Below are 21,061 nucleotides of genomic sequence, written 5' to 3' on the forward strand. Positions count from 1 at the left end.
TGTCCCTAGTCTCACCATACTATCTACTGTCCCTAGTCTCACCATACTATCTACTGTCCCTAGTCTCACCATACTATCTACTGTCCCTAGTCTCACCATACTATCTACTGTCCCTAGTCTCACCATACTATCTACTGTCCCTAGTCTCACCATACTATCTACTGTCCCTAGTCTCACCATACTATCTACTGTCCCTAGTCTCACCATACTATCTACTGTCCCTAGTCTCACCATACTATCTACTGTCCCTAGTCTCACCATACTATCTACTGTCCCTAGTCTCACCATACTATCTACTGTCCCTAGTCTCACCATACTATCTACTGTCCCTAGTCTCACCATACTATCTACTGTCCCTAGTCTCACCATACTATCTACTGTCCCTTGTGTTCCCTAGTCTCACCATACTATCTACTGTCCCTAGTCTCACCATACTATCTACTGTCCCTAGTCTCACCCATACTATCTACTGTCCCTAGTCTCACCATACTATCTACTGTCCCTAGTCTCACCATACTATCTACTGTCCCTTGTGTTCCCTAGTCTCACCATACTATCTACTGTCCCTAGTCTCACCATACTATCTACTGTTCCCTAGTCTCACCATACTATCTACTGTCCCTGTCACCATACTATCTACTGTCCCTAGTCTCACCATACTATCTACTGTCCCTAGTCTCACCATACTATCTACTGTCCCTTGTGTTCCCTAGTCTCACCATACTATCTACTGTCCCTAGTCTCACCATACTATCTACTGTCCCTAGTCTCACCATACTATCTACTGTCCCTAGTCTCACCATACTATCTACTGTCCCTTGTGTTCCCTAGTCTCACCATACTATCTACTGTCCCTAGTCTCACCATACTATCTACTGTCCCTTGTGTTCCCTAGTCTCACCATACTATCTACTGTCCCTTGTGTTCCCTAGTCTCACCATACTATCTACTGTCCCTTGTGTTCCCTAGTCTCACCATACTATCTACTGTCCCTTGTGTTCCCTAGTCTCACCATACTATCTGTCCCTGTTCCCTAGTCTCACCATACTATCTACTGTCCCTTGTGTTCCCTAGTCTCACCATACTATCTACTGTCCCTTGTGTTCCCTAGTCTCACCATACTATCTACTGTCCCTAGTCTCACCATACTATCTACTGTCCCTAGTCTCACCATACTATCTACTGTCCCTTGTGTTCCCTAGTCTCACCATACTATCTACTGTCCCCCTAGTCTCACCATACTATCTACTGTCCCTTGTGTTCCCTAGTCTCACCATACTATCTACTGTCCCTTGTGTTCCCTAGTCTCACCATACTATCTACTGTCCCTTGTGTTCCCTAGTCTCACCATACTATCTACTGTCCCTTGTGTTCCCTAGTCTCACCATACTATCTACTGTCCCTTGTGTTCCCTAGTCTCACCATACTATCTACTGTCCCTTGTGTTCCCTAGTCTCACCATACTATCTACTGTCCCTTGTGTTCCCTAGTCTCACCATACATACTATCTACTGTCCCTTGTGTTCCCTAGTATCACCATACTATCTACTGTCCCTTGTGTTCCCTAGTATCACCATACTATCTACTGTCCCTTGTGTTCCCTAGTATCACCATACTATCTACTGTCCCTTGTGTTCCCTAGTCTCACCATACTATCTACTGTCCCTTGTGTTCCCTAGTCTCACCATACTATCTACTGTCCCTTGTGTTCCCTAGTCTCACCATACTATCTACTGTCCCTTGTGTTCCCTAGTCTCACCATACTATCTACTGTCCCTTGTGTTCCCTAGTCTCACCATACTATCTACTGTCCCTTGTGTTCCCTAGTCTCACCATACTATCTACTGTCCCTTGTGTCCCTAGTCTCACCATACTATCTACTGTCCCTTGTGTCCCTAGTCTCACCATACTATATACTGTCCCTTGTGTTCCCTAGTCTCACCATACTATCTACTGTCCCTAGTCTCACCATACTATCTACTGTCCCTTGTCTCACCATACTATATACTGTCCCTTGTGTTCCCTCATATACTCAGCATTTTTTGTAATGCTGCTATTGTTGTGTTATTTTTCGCTCGTGACTGTGTGTGTGTGTCTGTGTGTGTGTGTGTGTGTGTGTGTGTGTGTGTGTGTGTGTGTGTGTGTGTGTGTGTGTGTGTGTGTGTGTGTGTGTGTGTGTGTGTGTGTGTGTGTGTGTGTGTGTGTGTGTGTGTGTGTGTGTGTGTGTGTGTGTGTGTGTGTGTGTGTGTGTGTGTGTGTGTGTGTGTGTGTGTGTGTGCGTTGGTGTGTGTTGGCTTGTTGCTCCTCTCCTCTTACTCACCATGGAATCCTTTCTAAACTCTGCCTGCTAATCCTCCTCAGAGTCTCTCTGTCTCTGAGTTCTGAGCTCTGGCTGGAATTGATTGTGGCTGAAGAAAGAGAGAGAGAGAGATAGAGAGAGAGAGAGAGAGAGAGAGAGAGAGAGAGAGAGAGAGAGAGAGAGAGAGACAGAGAGAGAGAGAGAGAGAGAGAGAGAGAGAGAGAGAGAGAGAGAGAGAGAGAGAGAGAGAGAGAGAGAGAGAGAGAGAGGAAGAATCCACTGAATTATAATGGAATTCTCCTGTGTTTGTGTGCTTCTATTTCTGTGAGTTTGTTAATTTTTTTCTCTCTCTCTTTTTCTCTCCCTATCTGTGGGAGTTTGTGTGTTTATGTGTGTGTGTGTGTGTGTGTGTGTGTGTGTGTTTACGTGTGTGTGTGTTTATGTGTGTGTGTGTGTGTGTGACTGTGCGTGCGGGTGTGCGTGTGTGTGTGTGTGTGTTTATGTGTGTGTGTGTGTGTGTGTGTGTGTGTGTGTGTGTGTTTGTGTGTGTGTGTGTGTGTGTGTGTGTGACTGTGTGTGTGTGTGTGCGTGTGTGTGTGTGTGTGTGTGTTTGTGTGTGTGTGTGTGTGTGTGTGTTTGTGTGTGTGTGTGTGTGTGTGTGACTGTGCGTGTGTGTGTGTGTGTGTGTGTGTGTGTGTGTGTGTGTGTGTGTGTGTGTGACTGTGTGTGCGTGCGTGCGTGTGTGTGTGTGTGTGTGTTTATGTGTGTGTGTGTGTGTTTATGTGTGTGTGACTGTGCATGCGTGCGTGCGTGCGTGCGTGCGTGCGTGCGTGCGTGTGTGTGTGTGTGTTTATGTGTGTGTGTGTGTGTGTTTATGTGTGTGTGTGTGTGTGTTTATGTGTGTTTATGTGTGTGTGTGTGTGTGTTCTGTTTCTGTTCTGTTGTGCTGTCAGGGTCTGTATTTCCGTTGGGATGTTCACCATGTTCACTCCTCTGATCTGTTTTAGAGAACTCCCATCTGCTTACCATCCATCCGGACCTAACCACCACGACCACCAGCTACCAAGGAACCCTGCGCTCACGCCACGACGGCATCACACACACCGGCACCTCTAAGTTCTCAATGACCAACGGTCCGCTCCTGGACCCCCTACCCAACGGGTCGCACCACACCTTACACAACGGGAAGATGACCTCTGACCCGGCGGAGTTTATGACCCGGCTGTCCAATCAGACCTACTTCAAGACGTATTTCCGTTGGGATGGCTAACACCGTATGGGACATTCAACTTCCTGGGGGTAGACTCACCATCCCAACACAGGTAACACCTTCCCGGGGTAGACTCACCATCCCCAACACAGGTAACACCTTCCTGGGGGTAGACTCACCATCCCCAACACAGGTAACACCTTCCTGGGGGTAGACCACATCCCCAACACAGGTAACACCTTCCTGGGGGTAGACTCACCATCCCCAACACAGGTAACACCTTCCTGGGGGTAGACTCACCATCCCCAACACAGGTAACACCTTCCTGGGGGGTAGACTCACCATCCCCAACACAGGTAACACCTTCCTGGGGGGTAGACTCACCATCCCCAACACAGGTAACACCTTCCTGGGGGGTAGACTCACCATCCCCAACACAGGTAACACCTTCCTGGGGGGTAGACTCACCATCCCCAACACAGGTAACACCTTCCTGGGGGGTAGACTCACCATCCCCAACACAGGTAACACCTTCCTGGGGGGTAGACTCACCATCCCCAACACAGGTAACACCTTCCTGGGGGGTAGACTCACCATCCCCAACACAGGCAACAACTGATTGATCAACGTATATATTTTCAGAAAAATCATCTTTTTTTTTTAACATCATGATGGCAGTGACTCTGTGTGAGTCTGTGTGGCGTGTGCTCCCTCTCCGGCCTCTAGGTCACCAGGCTGCTTTACCTGCGCATCAACAGACTCACCTGGACTCCATCACTTCCCTGATTACCTTCCCTATATACAGTGGGGCAAAAAAGTATTTAGTCAGCCACCAATTGTGCAAGTTCTCCCACTTAAAAAGATGAGAAGAGGCCTGTAATTTTTTTTAATCATAGGTACACTTCAACTATGACAGACAAAATGAGAAAAAAAATCCAGAAAATCATAATGTAGGATTTTTAATGAATTTATTTGCAAATTATGGTGGAAAATAAGTATTTGGTTAATGCACCCTATTTCCTATGGGCCTTGGTTAATGCACCCTATTTCCTATGGGCCTTGGTTAATGCACCCTATTTCCTATGGGCCTTGGTTAATGCACCCTATTCCCTATGGGGCTTGGTTAATGCACCCTATTCCCTATGGGCCTTGGTTAATGCACCCTATTTCCTATGGGCCTTGGTTAATGCACCCTATTCCCTATGGGCCTTGGTTAATGCACCCTATTTCCTATGGGCCTTGGTTAATGCACCCTATTTCCTATGGGCCTTGGTTAATGCACCCTATTCCCTATGGGCCTTGGTTAATGCACCCTATTCCCTATGGGCCTTGGTTAATGCACCCTATTCCGAATGGGCCTTGGTTAATGCACCCTATTCCCTATGGGCCTTGGTTAATGCACCCTATTCCCTATGGGCCTTGGTTAATGCACCCTATTCCCTATGGGCCTTGGTTAATGCACCCTATTCCCTATGGGCCTTGGTTAATGCACCCTATTTCCTATGGGCCTTGGTTAATGCACCCTATTCCCTATGGGCCTTGGTTAATGCACCCTATTCCCTATGGGCCTTGGTTAATGCACCCTATTTCCTATGGGCCTTGGTTAATGCACCCTATTCCCTATGGGCCTTGGTTAATGCACCCTATTCCCTATGGGCCTTGGTTAATGCACCCTATTCCCTATGGACCTTGGTTAATGCACCCTATTCCCTATGGGCCTTGGTTAATGCACCCTATTCCCTATGGGCCTTGGTTAATGCACCCTATTCCCTATGGGCCTTGGTTAATGCACCCTATTCCTTATGGGCCTTGGTTAATGCACCCTATTCCCTATGGGCCTTGGTTAATGCACCCTATTTCCTATGGGCCTTGGTTAATGCACCCTATTCCCTATGGGCCTTGGTTAATGCACCCTATTCCCTATGGGCCTTGGTTAATGCACCCTATTCCCTATGGGCCTTGGTTAATGCACCCTATTCCATATATGCCCTGGTTAATGCACCCTATTCCCTATGGGCCCTGGTTAATGCACCCTATTCCCTATGGGCCTTGGTTAATGCACCCTATTCCCTATGGGCCTTGGTTAATGCACCCTATTCTCTATGGGCCCTGTTTAAATGAGGTGCACTACATAAGGAATAGGGTGCCATTTGGGACTAAATCTGTATGAGTGTCTACATTAGTGTTTCAGACTGTATGGAGGGAGAATCCACTTCAGGTTACCTTCAGGTTCAGACTGTATGGAGGGAGAAACCACTTCAGGTTCAGACTGTATGGAGGGAGAGAAACCACTTCAGGTTACCTTCAGGTTCAGACTGTATGGAGAGGGAGAATCCACTTCAGGTTACCTTCAGGTTCAGACTGTATGGAGGGAGAAACCACTTCAGGTTCAGACTGTATGGAGGGAGAAACCACTTCAGGTTCAGACTGTATGGAGGGAGAATCCACTTCAGGTTACCTTCAGGTTCAGACTGTATGGAGGGAGAAACCATTCAGGTTACCTTCAGGTTCAGACTGTATGGAGGGAGAAACCATTTCAGGTTCAGACTGTATGGAGGGAGAAACCACTTCAGGTTACCTTCAGGTTCAGACTGTATGGAGAGGGAGAAACCACTTCAGGTTCAGACTGTATGGAGGGAGAAACCACTTCAGGTTCAGACTGTATAGAGGGAGAAACCACTTCAGGTTCAGACTGTATGGAGAGGGAGAAACCACTTCAGGTTCAGACTGTATGGAGGGAGAAACCACTTCAGGTTCAGACTGTATGGAGAGGGAGAAACCACTTCAGGTTCAGACTGTATGGAGGGAGAAACCACTTCAGGTTACCTTCAGGTTCAGACTGTATGGAGGGAGAAACCACTTCAGGTTCAGACTGTATGGAGGGAGAAACCATTCAGGTTCAGACTGTATGGAGGGAGAATCCACTTCAGGTTACCTTCAGGTTCAGACTGTATGGAGGGAGAAAGCACTTCAGGTTCAGACTGTATGGAGGGAGAAACCATTCAGGTTCAGACTGTATGGAGGGAGAAACCACTTCAGGTTCAGACTGTATGGAGGGAGAAACCACTTCAGGTTCAGACTGTATGGAGGGAGAAACCACTTCAGGTTCAGACTGTATGGAGGGAGAAACCACTTCAGGTTCAGACTGTATGGAGGGAGAAACCACTTCAGGTTACCTTCAGGTTCAGACTGTATGGAGAGGGAGAATCCACTTCAGGTTCAGACTGTATGGAGAGGGAGAATCCACTTCAGGTTCAGACTGTATGGAGGGAGAAACCACTTCAGGTTCAGACTGTATGGAGGGAGAAACCACTTCAGGTTACCTTCAGGTTCAGACTGTATGGAGAGGGAGAAACCACTTCAGGTTCAGACTGTATGGAGGGAGAAACCACTTCAGGTTCAGACTGTATGGAGGGAGAAACCACTTCAGGTTACCTTCAGGTTCCGACTGTATGGAGAGAGAGAAACCACTTCAGGTTCAGACTGTATGGAGGGAGAAACCACTTCAGGTTACCTTCAGGTTCAGACTGTATGGAGGGAGAAACCACTTCAGGTTACCTTCAGGTTCCGACTGTATGGAGAGGGAGAAACCACTTCAGGTTCAGACTGTATGGAGGGAGAAACCACTTCAGGTTCAGACTGTATGGAGGGAGAAACCACTTCAGGTTACCTTCAGGTTCCGACTGTATGGAGAGGGAGAAAGCAGGTTACCTTCAGGTTCTGGTGATGATTACCTAGAAACCATGCGTCATCACCACTGACTAGACTTCTTTTTCAAACTGCCAAGATGGAAAAACGTCTAAAGAAACTTTAAAATGTCAAGTACAATTGGTACAATAGTATAATTAAAACAATACCTCACTACTTCAGCCACATTCATATGGGTTCATTTGGAAAGCGACGTTCTATTTTAAAACAACTGAAGTAACGTTTTTAGATGAGCTATATCTGAACACGGACAGTAATTACAGGTCAAACGGAGGGAGAGCTGTAGCAGGACGGGGCATGGAGAGACGAAAGACATCCAGGAAACGACTTTAGACCAAATGACCTCAATTAGGACCTTCATCATTAATGACATCACAGCGGCTAGTCGTGGGTTGACTGACGCACACAAAGTTATGGACAAGCCTTAATTGTTTGGTAATGTAGAACATCAGCCAGTCTGGGATCCTTTTTGTCTTCTCTTGCCTCTCCTCCTCTCCCCATTCAGTAGTTAGTTATATAAGTGACAACAGTGTTTCTGTTGGTCAGATCATTCAGTAGTTAGTTATATAAGTGACAACAGTGTTTCTGTTGGTCAGATCATTCAGTAGTTAGTTATATAAGTGACAACAGTGTTTCTGTTGGTCAGATCATTCAGTAGTTAGTTATATAAGTGACAACAGTGTTTCTGTTGGTCAGATCATTCAGTAGTTAGTTATATAAGTGACAACAGTGTTTCTGTTGGTCAGATCATTCAGTAGTTAGTTATATAAGTGACAACAGTGTTTCTGTTAGTCAGATCATTCAGTAGTTAGTTATATAAGTGACAACAGTGTTTCTGTTGGTCAGATCATTCAGTAGTTAGTTATATAAGTGACAACAGTGTTTCTGTTGACCAGATCATTCAGTAGTTAGTTATATACAGTGGGGCAAAAAAGTATTTAGTCAGCCACCAATTGTGCAAGTTCTCCCACTTAAAAAGATGAGAGAGGCCTGTAATTTTCATCATAGGTACACTTCAACTATGACAGACAAAATGAGGGGAAAATTTTCAGAAAATCACATTGTAGGATTTTTATGAGTTTATTTGCAAATTATGGTGGAAAGTAAGTATTTGGTCAATAACAAAAGTTTATCTCAATACTTTGTTATATACCCTTTGTTGGCAATGACAGAGGTCCAACGTTTTCTGTAAGTCTTCACAAGGTTTTCACACACTGTTGCTGGTATTTTGGCCCATTCCTCCATGCAGATCTCCTCTAGAGCAGTGATGTTTTGGGGCTGTTGCTGGGCAACACGGACTTTCAACTCCCTCCAAAGATTTTCTATGGGGTTGAGATCTGGAGACTGGCTAGGCCACTCCAGGACAACTATCTCTGCAGCACTCAACCAATCAGGCATTTATGGTAGAGTGGCCAGATGGAAGTTACTCCTCAGTAAAAGGCACATGACAGCCCGCTTGGAGTTTGCCAAAAGGCACATAAAGACTCTCAGACCATGAGAAACAAGATTCTCTGGTCTGATGAAAGCAAGCTTGAACTCTTTGGCCTGAATGCCAAGCGTCACGTCTCAAGGGAACCTGGCACAGTCCCTACAGTGAAGCACGGTGGTGGCAGGCAGCATCATGCTGTGGGGATGTTTTTTAAGCGCAGGGGCTGGGAGACTAGTCAGGATCAAGGGAAAGATGAACGACGGAAAGTACAGAACGATCCTTGATGAAAACCCGCTCCAGAGCCCTCAGGACCTGGGGTTAAGGTTCACCTTCCAACAGGACAACAGCCCTAAGCACACAGCCAAGACAATGGGTTAAGGTTCACCTTCCAACAGGACAACAGCCCTAAGCACACAGCCAAGACAATGCAGGAGTGGCTTTGGGACAAGTTTCTATATGTCCTTGAGTGGCCAGAGCCCATCGAACATCTTTGGAGAGACCTGAAAATAGCTGTAGCGATGATGTTGTTTTATTAGAAGTTTGCAAACATTTCTAAAAACCTGTTTTTGCCTTGTCATTATGGGGTATTGTGATGTCATTATGGGGTATTGTGATGTCATTATGGGGTATTGTGATGTCATTATGGAGTATTGTGATGTCATTATGGGGTATTGTGATGTCATTTTGGGGTATTGTGTGTAGATTGATGAGTAAATGCTAACATTCACCTGCTGTATGGTGGCAGGGGGAAAGTATTTCCGTGGTAGCAGGGTTGAGATAACCACTTCTGCATTGGGGAAGGTGGAAGAAGCTTTTTCAATTCCCTGGAGGGGATGGCTAGCTCTCTCATGAGTAGTTGATTGTCACACCTTAGCTTTCTCACCTCTTCCTGCAGTGCTGTTCCTCTGTTAGCTGGGCTGTGAGGTCCTCTGTTAGCTGGGCTGTGTGGTCCTCTGTTAGCTGGGCTGTGTGGTCCTCTGTTAGCTGGGCTGTGTGGTCCTCTGTTAGCTGGGCTGTGTGGTCCTCTGTTAGCTGGGCTGTGTAGTCCTCTGTTAGCTGGGCTGTGTGGTCCTCTGTTAGCTGGGCTGTGTGGTCCTCTGTTAGCTGGGCTGTGTGGTCCTCTGTTAGCTGGGCTGTGTGGTCCTCTGTTAGCTGGGCTGTGTGGTCCTCTGTTAGCTGGGCTGTGTAGTCCTCTGTTAGCTGGGCTGTGTGTTCCTCTGTTAGCTGGGCTGTGTGGTCCTCTGTTAGCTGGGCTGTGTGGTCCTCTCTTAGCTGGGCTGTGTAGTCCTCTGTTAGCTGGGCTGTGTGGTCCTCTCTTAGCTGGGCTGTGTTAGCTGGGCTGTGTAGCCCTCTGTTAGCTGGGCTGTGTGTTCCTCTGTTAGCTGGGCTGTGTGTTTCCTCTGTTAGCTGGGCTGTGTGTTCCTCCAAAGAGGCCTCTTGCGTGGGGGAGGAACTCTGCTGCCATTATTAGGCACTTCACACCTCTCACTTTGTACTTCAGTGCCAATTAATGTTGAAGCCAGTTCTTTCCTTCTGGACAAAGTTAGACACTTATTTTCTATTCTTCATGAAGTTAATGAAGTATCTGGAGATTATTGTAATGTTCTTTTCATTCTAGGTTTGGAAAGTAGCTTCAGACGGAACGTTTCTTACTCAGTTGCAGGTTGGATGATATCTTAGGGTTTGTGCTTCTTTTGCTTGTTGCTGGTTTGTCAGACAGTTTGCTGGATAATTCTAGGCTGTAAGAATCCTTCCATTTCATGTTATTCAAAATCAGGTTGTAGGTTTGGTGTTTTGATTTGGAGTGAATGTTATGTTGTGGATGGTCGCATCCTGTATATGTCCTGGTGACATAGTGTTGTAGAGGGTAGTATCCTGTATATGTCCTGGTGACATAGTGTTGTGGAGGGTAGTATCCTGTATATGTCCTGGTGACATAGTATTGTAGAGGGTAGTATCCTGTATATGTCCTGGTGACATAGTGTTGTAGAGGGTAGTATCCTGTATATGTCCTGGTGACATAGTGTTGTAGAGGGTAGTATCCTGTATATGTCCTGGTGACATAGTGTTGTAGAGGGTAGTATCCTGTATATGTCCTGGTGACATAGTGTTGTGGAGGGTAGTATCCTGTATATGTCCTGGTGACATAGTGTTGTAGAGGGTAGTATCCTGTATATGTCCTGGTGACATGGTGTTGTGGAGGGTAGTATCCTGTATAGGTCCTGGTGACATAGTGTTGTGGAGGGTAGTATCCTGTATATGTCCTGGTGACATAGTGTTGTGGAGGGTAGTATCCTGTATATGTCCTGGTGACATAGTGTTGTGGAGGGTAGTATCCTGTATATGTCCTGGTGACATAGTGTTGTAGAGGGTAGTATCCTGTATATGTCCTGGTGACATAGTGTTGTAGAGGGTAGTATCCTGTATATGTCCTGGTGACATAGTGTTGTAGAGGGTAGTATCCTGTATATGTCCTGGTGACATAGTGTTGTGGAGGGTAGTATCCTGTATATGTCCTGGTGACATAGTGTTGTGGAGGGTAGTATCCTGTATATGTCCTGGTGACATAGTGTTGTGGAGGGTAGTATCCTGTATATGTCCTGGTGACATAGTGAAGGTTATGTTGTGGAGGGTAGTATCCTGTATATGTCCTGGTGACATAGTGTTGTGGAGGGTAGTATCCTGTATATGTCCTGGTGACGTAGTGTTGTAGAGGGTAGTATCCTGTATATGTCCTGGTGACATAGTGTTGTGGAGGGTAGTATCCTGTATATGTCCTGGGGACATAGTGTTGTGGAGGGTAGTATCCTGTATATGTCCTGGTGACATAGTGTTATAGAGGGTAGTATCCTGTATTTGTCCTGGTGACATAGTGTTGTGGAGGGTAGTATCCTGTATATGTCCTGGTGACATAGTGTTGTAGAGGGTAGTATCCTGTATATGTCCTGGTGACATAGTGAAGGTTATGTTGTGGAGGGTAGTATCCTGTATATGTCCTGGTGACATAGTGTTGTAGAGGGTAGTATCCTGTATATGTCCTGGTGACATAGTGTTGTAGAGGGTAGTATCCTGTATATGTCCTGGTGACATAGTGAAGGTTATGTTGTGGAGGGTAGTATCCTGTATATGTCCTGGTGACATAGTGTTGTAGAGGGTAGTATCCTGTATATGTCCTGGTGACATAGTGTTATAGAGGGTAGTATCCTGTATATGTCCTGGTGACATAGTGTTGTAGAGGGTAGTATCCTGTATATGTCCTGGTGACATAGTGTTGTAGAGGGTAGTATCCTGTATATGTCCTGGTGACATAGTGAAGGTCATGTTGTAGAGGGTAGTATCCTGTATATTTCCTGGTGACATAATGTTTAGAGGGTAGTATCCTGTATATGTCCTGGTGACATAGTGTTGTAGAGGGTAGTATCCTGTATATGTCCTGGTGACATAGTGTTGTGGAGGGTAGTATCCTGTATATGTCCTGGTGACATAGTGTGGAGGGTAGTATCCTGTATATGTCCTGGTGACATAGTGTTGTGGAGGGTAGTATCCTGTATATGTCCTGGTGACATAGTGTTGTAGAGGTTAGTATCCTGTATATGTCCTGGTGACATAGTGTTGTGGAGGGTAGTATCCTGTATATGTCCTGGTGACATAGTGTTGTAGAGGGTAGTATCCTGTATATGTCCTGGAGACATAGTGTTGTAGAGGTTAGTATCCTGTATAGGTCCTGGTGACATAGTGTTGTGGAGGGTAGTATCCTGTATATGTCCTGGTGACATAGTGTTATAGAGGGTAGTATCCTGTATATGTCCTGGTGACATAGTGTTGTGGAGGGTAGTATCCTGTATATGTCCTGGTGACATAGTGAAGGTCATGTTGTAGAGGGTAGTATCCTGTATATGTCTTGGTGACATAGTGTTGTAGAGGGTAGTATCCTGTATATGTCCTGGTGACATAGTGTTGTAGAGGGTATCATCCTGTATATGTCCTGGTGACATAGTGTTGTAGAGGGTAGTATCCTGTATATGTCCTGGTGACATAGTGTTGTAGAGGGTAGTATCCTGTATATGTCCTGGTGACATAGTGTTGTGGAGGGTAGTATCCTGTATATGTCCTGGTGACATAGTGAAGGTTATGTTGTGGAGGGTAGTATCCTGTATATGTCCTGGTGACATAGTGTTGTGGAGGGTAGTATCCTGTATATGTCCTGGTGACGTAGTGTTGTAGAGGGTAGTATCCTGTATATGTCCTGGTGACATAGTGTTGTGGAGGGTAGTATCCTGTATATGTCCTGGGGACATAGTGTTGTGGAGGGTAGTATCCTGTATATGTCCTGGTGACATAGTGTTATAGAGGGTAGTATCCTGTATTTGTCCTGGTGACATAGTGTTGTGGAGGGTAGTATCCTGTATATGTCCTGGTGACATAGTGTTGTAGAGGGTAGTATCCTGTATATGTCCTGGTGACATAGTGAAGGTTATGTTGTGGAGGGTAGTATCCTGTATATGTCCTGGTGACATAGTGTTGTAGAGGGTAGTATCCTGTATATGTCCTGGTGACATAGTGTTGTAGAGGGTAGTATCCTGTATATGTCCTGGTGACATAGTGAAGGTTATGTTGTGGAGGGTAGTATCCTGTATATGTCCTGGTGACATAGTGTTGTAGAGGGTAGTATCCTGTATATGTCCTGGTGACATAGTGTTATAGAGGGTAGTATCCTGTATATGTCCTGGTGACATAGTGTTGTAGAGGGTAGTATCCTGTATATGTCCTGGTGACATAGTGTTGTAGAGGGTAGTATCCTGTATATGTCCTGGTGACATAGTGAAGGTCATGTTGTAGAGGGTAGTATCCTGTATATTTCCTGGTGACATAATGTTTAGAGGGTAGTATCCTGTATATGTCCTGGTGACATAGTGTTGTAGAGGGTAGTATCCTGTATATGTCCTGGTGACATAGTGTTGTGGAGGGTAGTATCCTGTATATGTCCTGGTGACATAGTGGAGGGTAGTATCCTGTATATGTCCTGGTGACATAGTGTTGTGGAGGGTAGTATCCTGTATATGTCCTGGTGACATAGTGTTGTAGAGGTTAGTATCCTGTATATGTCCTGGTGACATAGTGTTGTGGAGGGTAGTATCCTGTATATGTCCTGGTGACATAGTGTTGTAGAGGGTAGTATCCTGTATATGTCCTGGAGACATAGTGTTGTAGAGGTTAGTATCCTGTATAGGTCCTGGTGACATAGTGTTGTGGAGGGTAGTATCCTGTATATGTCCTGGTGACATAGTGTTATAGAGGGTATCATCCTGTATATGTCCTGGTGACATAGTGTTGTAGAGGGTATCATCCTGTATATGTCCTGGTGACATAGTGTTGTAGAGGGTAGTATCCTGTATATGTCCTGGTGACATAGTGTTGTAGAGGGTAGTATCCTGTATATGTCCTGGTGACATAGTGTTGTGGAGGGTAGTATCCTGTATATGTCCTGGTGACATAGTGAAGGTTATGTTGTGGAGGGTAGTATCCTGTATATGTCCTGGTGACATAGTGTTGTGGAGGGTAGTATCCTGTATATGTCCTGGTGACGTAGTGTTGTAGAGGGTAGTATCCTGTATATGTCCTGGTGACATAGTGTTGTGGAGGGTAGTATCCTGTATATGTCCTGGGGACATAGTGTTGTGGAGGGTAGTATCCTGTATATGTCCTGGTGACATAGTGTTATAGAGGGTAGTATCCTGTATTTGTCCTGGTGACATAGTGTTGTGGAGGGTAGTATCCTGTATATGTCCTGGTGACATAGTGTTGTAGAGGGTAGTATCCTGTATATGTCCTGGTGACATAGTGAAGGTTATGTTGTGGAGGGTAGTATCCTGTATATGTCCTGGTGACATAGTGTTGTAGAGGGTAGTATCCTGTATATGTCCTGGTGACATAGTGTTGTAGAGGGTAGTATCCTGTATATGTCCTGGTGACATAGTGAAGGTTATGTTGTGGAGGGTAGTATCCTGTATATGTCCTGGTGACATAGTGTTGTAGAGGGTAGTATCCTGTATATGTCCTGGTGACATAGTGTTATAGAGGGTAGTATCCTGTATATGTCCTGGTGACATAGTGTTGTAGAGGGTAGTATCCTGTATATGTCCTGGTGACATAGTGTTGTAGAGGGTAGTATCCTGTATATGTCCTGGTGACATAGTGAAGGTCATGTTGTAGAGGGTAGTATCCTGTATATTTCCTGGTGACATAATGTTTAGAGGGTAGTATCCTGTATATGTCCTGGTGACATAGTGTTGTAGAGGGTAGTATCCTGTATATGTCCTGGTGACATAGTGTTGTGGAGGGTAGTATCCTGTATATGTCCTGGTGACATAGTGGAGGGTAGTATCCTGTATATGTCCTGGTGACATAGTGTTGTGGAGGGTAGTATCCTGTATATGTCCTGGTGACATAGTGTTGTAGAGGTTAGTATCCTGTATATGTCCTGGTGACATAGTGTTGTGGAGGGTAGTATCCTGTATATGTCCTGGTGACATAGTGTTGTAGAGGGTAGTATCCTGTATATGTCCTGGAGACATAGTGTTGTAGAGGTTAGTATCCTGTATAGGTCCTGGTGACATAGTGTTGTGGAGGGTAGTATCCTGTATATGTCCTGGTGACATAGTGTTATAGAGGGTAGTATCCTGTATATGTCCTGGTGACATAGTGTTGTGGAGGGTAGTATCCTGTATATGTCCTGGTGACATAGTGAAGGTCATGTTGTAGAGGGTAGTATCCTGTATATGTCTTGGTGACATAGTGTTGTAGAGGGTAGTATCCTGTATATGTCCTGGTGACATAGTGTTGTAGAGGGTATCATCCTGTATATGTCCTGGTGACATAGTGTTGTAGAGGGTAGTATCCTGTATATGTCCTGGTGACATAGTGTTGTAGAGGGTAGTATCCTGTATATGTCCTGGTGACATAGTGTTGTGGAGGGTAGTATCCTGTATATGTCCTGGTGACATAGTGTTGTAGAGGGTAGTATCCTGTATATGTCCTGGTGACATAGTATTGTGGATGGTCGTATCCTGTATATGTCCTGGTGACAGTGTTGTAGAGGGTAGTATCCTGTATATGTCCTGGTGACATAGTGTTGTGGAGGGTAGTATCCTGTATATGTCCTGGTGACATAGTGGAGGGTAGTATCCTGTATATGTCCTGGTGACATAGTGGAGGGTAGTATCCTGTATATGTCCTGGTGACATAGTGTTGTGGAGGGTAGTATCCTGTATATGTCCTGGTGACATAGTGTTGTAGAGGGTAGTATCCTGTATATGTCCTGGTGACATAGTGTTGTGGAGGGTAGTATCCTGTATATGTCCTGGTGACATAGTGTTGTAGAGGGTAGTATCCTGTATATGTCCTGGTGACATAGTGTTGTAGAGGTTAGTATCCTGTATATGTCCTGGTGACATAGTGTTGTGGAGGGTAGTATCCTGTATATGTCCTGGTGACATAGTGTTATAGAGGGTAGTATCCTGTATATGTCCTGGTGACATAGTGTTGTGGAGGGTAGTATCCTGTATATGTCCTGGTGACATAGTGAAGGTCATGTTGTAGAGGGTAGTATCCTGTATATGTCTTGGTGACATAGTGTTGTAGAGGGTAGTATCCTGTATATGTCCTGGTGACATAGTGTTGTAGAGGGTAGTATCCTGTATATGTCCTGGTGACATAGTGTTGTAGAGGGTAGTATCCTGTATATGTCCTGGTGACATAGTGTTGTAGAGGGTAGTATCCTGTATATGTCCTGGTGACATAGTGTTGTGGAGGGTAGTATCCTGTATATGTCCTGGTGACATAGTGTTGTAGAGGGTAGTATCCTGTATATGTCCTGGTGACATAGTATTGTGGATGGTCGTATCCTGTATATGTCCTGGTGACAGTGTTGTAGAGGGTAGTATCCTGTATATGTCCTGGTGACATAGTGTTGTGGAGGGTAGTATCCTGTATATGTCCTGGTGACATAGTGGAGGGTAGTATCCTGTATATGTCCTGGTGACATAGTGTTGTAGAGGGTAGTATCCTGTATATGTCCTGGTGACATAGTGTTGTGGAGGGTAGTATCCTGTATATGTCCTGGTGACATAGTGTTGTGGAGGGTAGTATCCTGTATATGTCCTGGTGACATAGTGTTGTAGAGGGTAGTATCCTGTATATGTCCTGGTAACATAGTGTTGTGGAGGGTAGTATCCTGTATATGTCCTGGTGACATAGTGTTGTAGAGGGTAGTATCCTGTATATGTCCTGGTGACATAGTGTTGTAGAGGGTAGTATCCTGTATAGGTCCTGGTGACATAGTGTTGTGGAGGGTAGTATCCTGTATATGTCCTGGTGACATAGTGTTATAGAGGTTAGTATCCTGTATATGTCCTGGTGACATAGTGTTGTGGAGGGTAGTATCCTGTATATGTCCTGGTGACATAGTGTTATAGAGGGTAGTATCCTGTATATGTCCTGGTGACATAGTGTTGTGGAGGGTAGTATCCTGTATATGTCCTGGTGACATAGTGTTGTGGAGGGTAGTATCCTGTATATGTCCTGGTGACATAGTGAAGGTTATGTTATGGAGGGTAGTATCCTGTATATGTCCTGGTGACATAGTGTTGTAGAGGGTAGTATCCTGTATATGTCCTGGTGACATAGTGTTGTAGAGGGTAGTATCCTGTATATGTCCTGGTGACATAGTGTTGTAGAGGGTAGTATCCTGTATATGTCCTGGTGACATAGTGTTATAGAGGGTAGTATCCTGTATATGTCCTGGTGACATAGTGAAGGTTATGTTGTGGAGGGTAGTATCCTGTATATGTCCTGGTGACATAGTGTTGTAGAGGGTAGTATCCTGTATATGTCCTGGTGACATAGTGTTGTAGAGGGTAGTATCCTGTATATGTCCTGGTGACATAGTGAAGGTTATGTTGTGGAGGGTAGTATCCTGTATATGTCCTGGTGACATAGTGTTGTAGAGGGTAGTATCCTGTATATGTCCTGGTTACATAGTGTTGTAGAGGGTAGTATCCTGTATATGTCCTGGTGACATAGTGAAGGTTATGTTGTGGAGGGTAGTATCCTGTATATGTCCTGGTGACATAGTGAAGTTATGTTGTAGAGGGTAGTATCCTGTATATGTCCTGGTGACATAGTGTTGTAGAGGGTAGTATCCTGTATATGTCCTGGTGACATAGTGTTGTAGAGGGTAGTATCCTGTATATGTCCTGGTGACATAGTGTTGTAGAGGGTAGTATCCTGTATATGTCCTGGTGACATAGTGTTGTAGAGGGTAGTATCCTGTATATGTCCTGGTGACATAGTGTTGTAGAGGGTAGTATCCTGTATATGTCCTGGTGACATAGTGTTGTGGAGGGTAGTATCCTGTATATGTCCTGGTGACATAGTGGAGGGTAGTATCCTGGTGACATAGTGAAAGTCATGTTGTAGAGGGTAGTATCCTGTATATGTCCTGGTGACATAGTGAAGGTAGTGTTGTAGAGGGTAGTATCCTGTATATGTCCTGGTGACATAGTGTTGTGGAGGGTAGTATCCTGTATATGTCCTGGTGACATAGTGGAGGGTAGTATCCTGTATATGTCCTGGTGACATAGTGTTGTGGAGGGTAGTATCCTGTATATGTCCTGGTGACATAGTGTTGTAGAGGGTAGTATCCTGTATATGTCCTGGTGACATAGTGAAGGTTATGTTGTGGAGGGTAGTATCCTGTATATGTCCTGGTGACATAGTGTTGTGGAGGGTAGTATCCTGTATATGTCCTGGTGGAATAGTGTTGTAGAGGGTAGTATCCTGTCTATGTCCTGGTGACATAGTGTTGTGGAGGGTAGTATCCTGTATATGTCCTGGTGACATAGTGTTGTAGAGGGTAGTATCCTGTCTATGTCCTGGTGACATAGTGTTGTGGAGGGTAGTATCCTGTATATGTCCTGGTGACATAGTGTTGTAGAGGGTAGTATTCTGTATATGTCCTGGTGACATAGTGTTGTAGAGGGTAGTATCCTGTATATGTCCTGGTGACATAGTGTTGTAGAGGGTAGTATCCTGTATATGTCCTGGTGACATAGTGTTGTAGAGGGTAGTATCCTGTATATGTCCTGGTAACATAGTGTTGTGGAGGGTAGTATCCTGTATATGTCCTGGTGACATAGTGTTGTAGAGGGTAGTATCCTGTATATGTCCTGGTGACATAGTGTTGTAGAGGGTAGTATCCTGTATATGTCCTGGTGACATAGTGTTGTAGAGGGTAGTATCTTGTATATGTCCTGGTGACATAGTGTTATAGAGGGTAGTATCTTGTATATGTCCTGGTGACATAGTGAAGTTATGTTGTGGAGGGTAGTATCCTGTATATGTCCTGGTGACATAGTGTTGTAGAGGGTAGTATCCTGTATATGTCCTGGTGACATAGTGTTGTAGAGGGTAGTATCCTGTATATGTCCTGGTGACATAGTGAAGGTTATGTTGTGGAGGGTAGTATCCTGTATATGTCCTGGTGACATAGTGAAGTTATGTTGTAGAGGGTAGTATCCTGTATATGTCCTGGTGACATAGTGTTGTAGAGGGTAGTATCCTGTATATGTCCTGGTGACATAGTGTTGTAGAGGGTAGTATCCTGTATATGTCCTGGTGACATAGTGAAGGTTATGTTGTGGAGGGTAGTATCCTGTATATGTCCTGGTGACATAGTGTTGTAGAGGGTAGTATCCTGTATATGTCCTGGTGACATAGTGTTGTAGAGGGTAGTATCCTGTATATGTCCTGGTGACATAGTGAAGGTTATGTTGTGGAGGGTAGTATCCTGTATATGTCCTGGTGACATAGTGTTGTAGAGGGTAGTATCCTGTATATGTCCTGGTTACATAGTGTTGTAGAGGGTAGTATCCTGTATATGTCCTGGTGACATAGTGAAGTTATGTTGTAGAGGGTAGTATCCTGTATATGTCCTGGTGACATAGTGTTGTAGAGGGTAGTATCCTGTATATGTCCTGGTGACATAGTGTTGTAGAGGGTAGTATCCTGTATATGTCCTGGTGACATAGTGTTGTAGAGGGTAGTATCCTGTATATGTCCTGGTGACATAGTGTTGTAGAGGGTAGTATCCTGTATATGTCCTGGTGACATAGTGTTGTAGAGGGTAGTATCCTGTATATGTCCTGGTGACATAGTGTTGTAGAGGGTAGTATCCTGTATATGTCCTGGTGACATAGTGTTGTGGAGGGTAGTATCCTGTATATGTCCTGGTGACATAGTGGAGGGTAGTATCCTGTATGTGTCCTGGTGACATAGTGAAAGTCATGTTGTAGAGGGTAGTATCCTGTATATGTCCTGGTGACATAGTGAAGGTCATGTTGTAGAGGGTAGTATCCTGTATATGTCCTGGTGACATAGTGTTGTGGAGGGTAGTATCCTGTATATGTCCTGGTGACATAGTGGAGGGTAGTATCCTGTATATGTCCTGGTGACATAGTGTTGTGGAGGGTAGTATCCTGTATATGTCCTGGTGACATAGTGTTGTAGAGGGTAGTATCCTGTATATGTCCTGGTGACATAGTGAAGGTTATGTTGTGGAGGGTAGTATCCTGTATATGTCCTGGTGACATAGTGTTGTGGAGGGTAGTATCCTGTATATGTCCTGGTGGAATAGTGTTGTAGAGGGTAGTATCCTGTCTATGTCCTGGTGACATAGTGTTGTGGAGGGTAGTATCCTGTATATGTCCTGGTGACATAGTGTTGTAGAGGGTAGTATCCTGTCTATGTCCTGGTGACATAGTGTTGTGGAGGGTAGTATCCTGTATATGTCCTGGTGACATAGTGTTGTAGAGGGTAGTATTCTGTATATGTCTGGTGACATAGTGTTGTAGAGGGTGTATCCTGTATATGTAGTGACATAGTGTTGTAGAGGGTAGTATCCTGTATATGTCCTGGTGACATAGTGTTGTAGAGGGTAGTATCCTGTATATGTCCTGGTGACATAGTGTTGTGGAGGGTAGTATCCTGTATATGTCCTGGTGACATAGTGTTGTAGAGGGTAGTATCCTGTATATGTCCTGGTGACATAGTGTTGTAGAGGGTAGTATCCTGTATATGTCCTGGTGACATAGTGTTGTGGAGGGTAGTATCTTGTATATGTCCTGGTGACATAGTGTTATAGAGGGTAGTATCTTGTATATGTCCTGGTGACATAGTGAAGGTTATGTTGTGGAGGGTAGTATCCTGTATATGTCCTGGTGACATAGTGTTGTAGAGGGTAGTATCCTGTATATGTCCTGGTGACATAGTGTTGTAGAGGGTAGTATCCTGTATATGTCCTGGTGACATAGTGAAGGTTATGTTGTAGAGGTTAGTATCCTGTATATGTCCTGGTGAC

At 44.9% G+C, this 21,061-nt stretch overlaps 1 protein-coding gene across 1 annotated transcript in view; it reads left to right on the forward strand.

Moving 5' to 3' along the window:
• LOC135571845 (netrin receptor UNC5A-like) overlaps positions 1–21,061 on the forward strand; it is a 414,728-nt gene that overhangs the window by 337,555 nt on the left and 56,112 nt on the right. The window contains 2 exon segments of the mRNA XM_065019018.1: positions 3,307–3,547; positions 3,804–3,865. Of these exon segments, the coding sequence (XP_064875090.1) occupies positions 3,307–3,547; positions 3,804–3,865 (303 nt within the window).

Source organism: Oncorhynchus nerka, linkage group LG5 (genome assembly GCF_034236695.1).
Source record: "Oncorhynchus nerka isolate Pitt River linkage group LG5, Oner_Uvic_2.0, whole genome shotgun sequence".
Lineage (NCBI taxonomy): Eukaryota > Metazoa > Chordata > Actinopteri > Salmoniformes > Salmonidae > Oncorhynchus > Oncorhynchus nerka.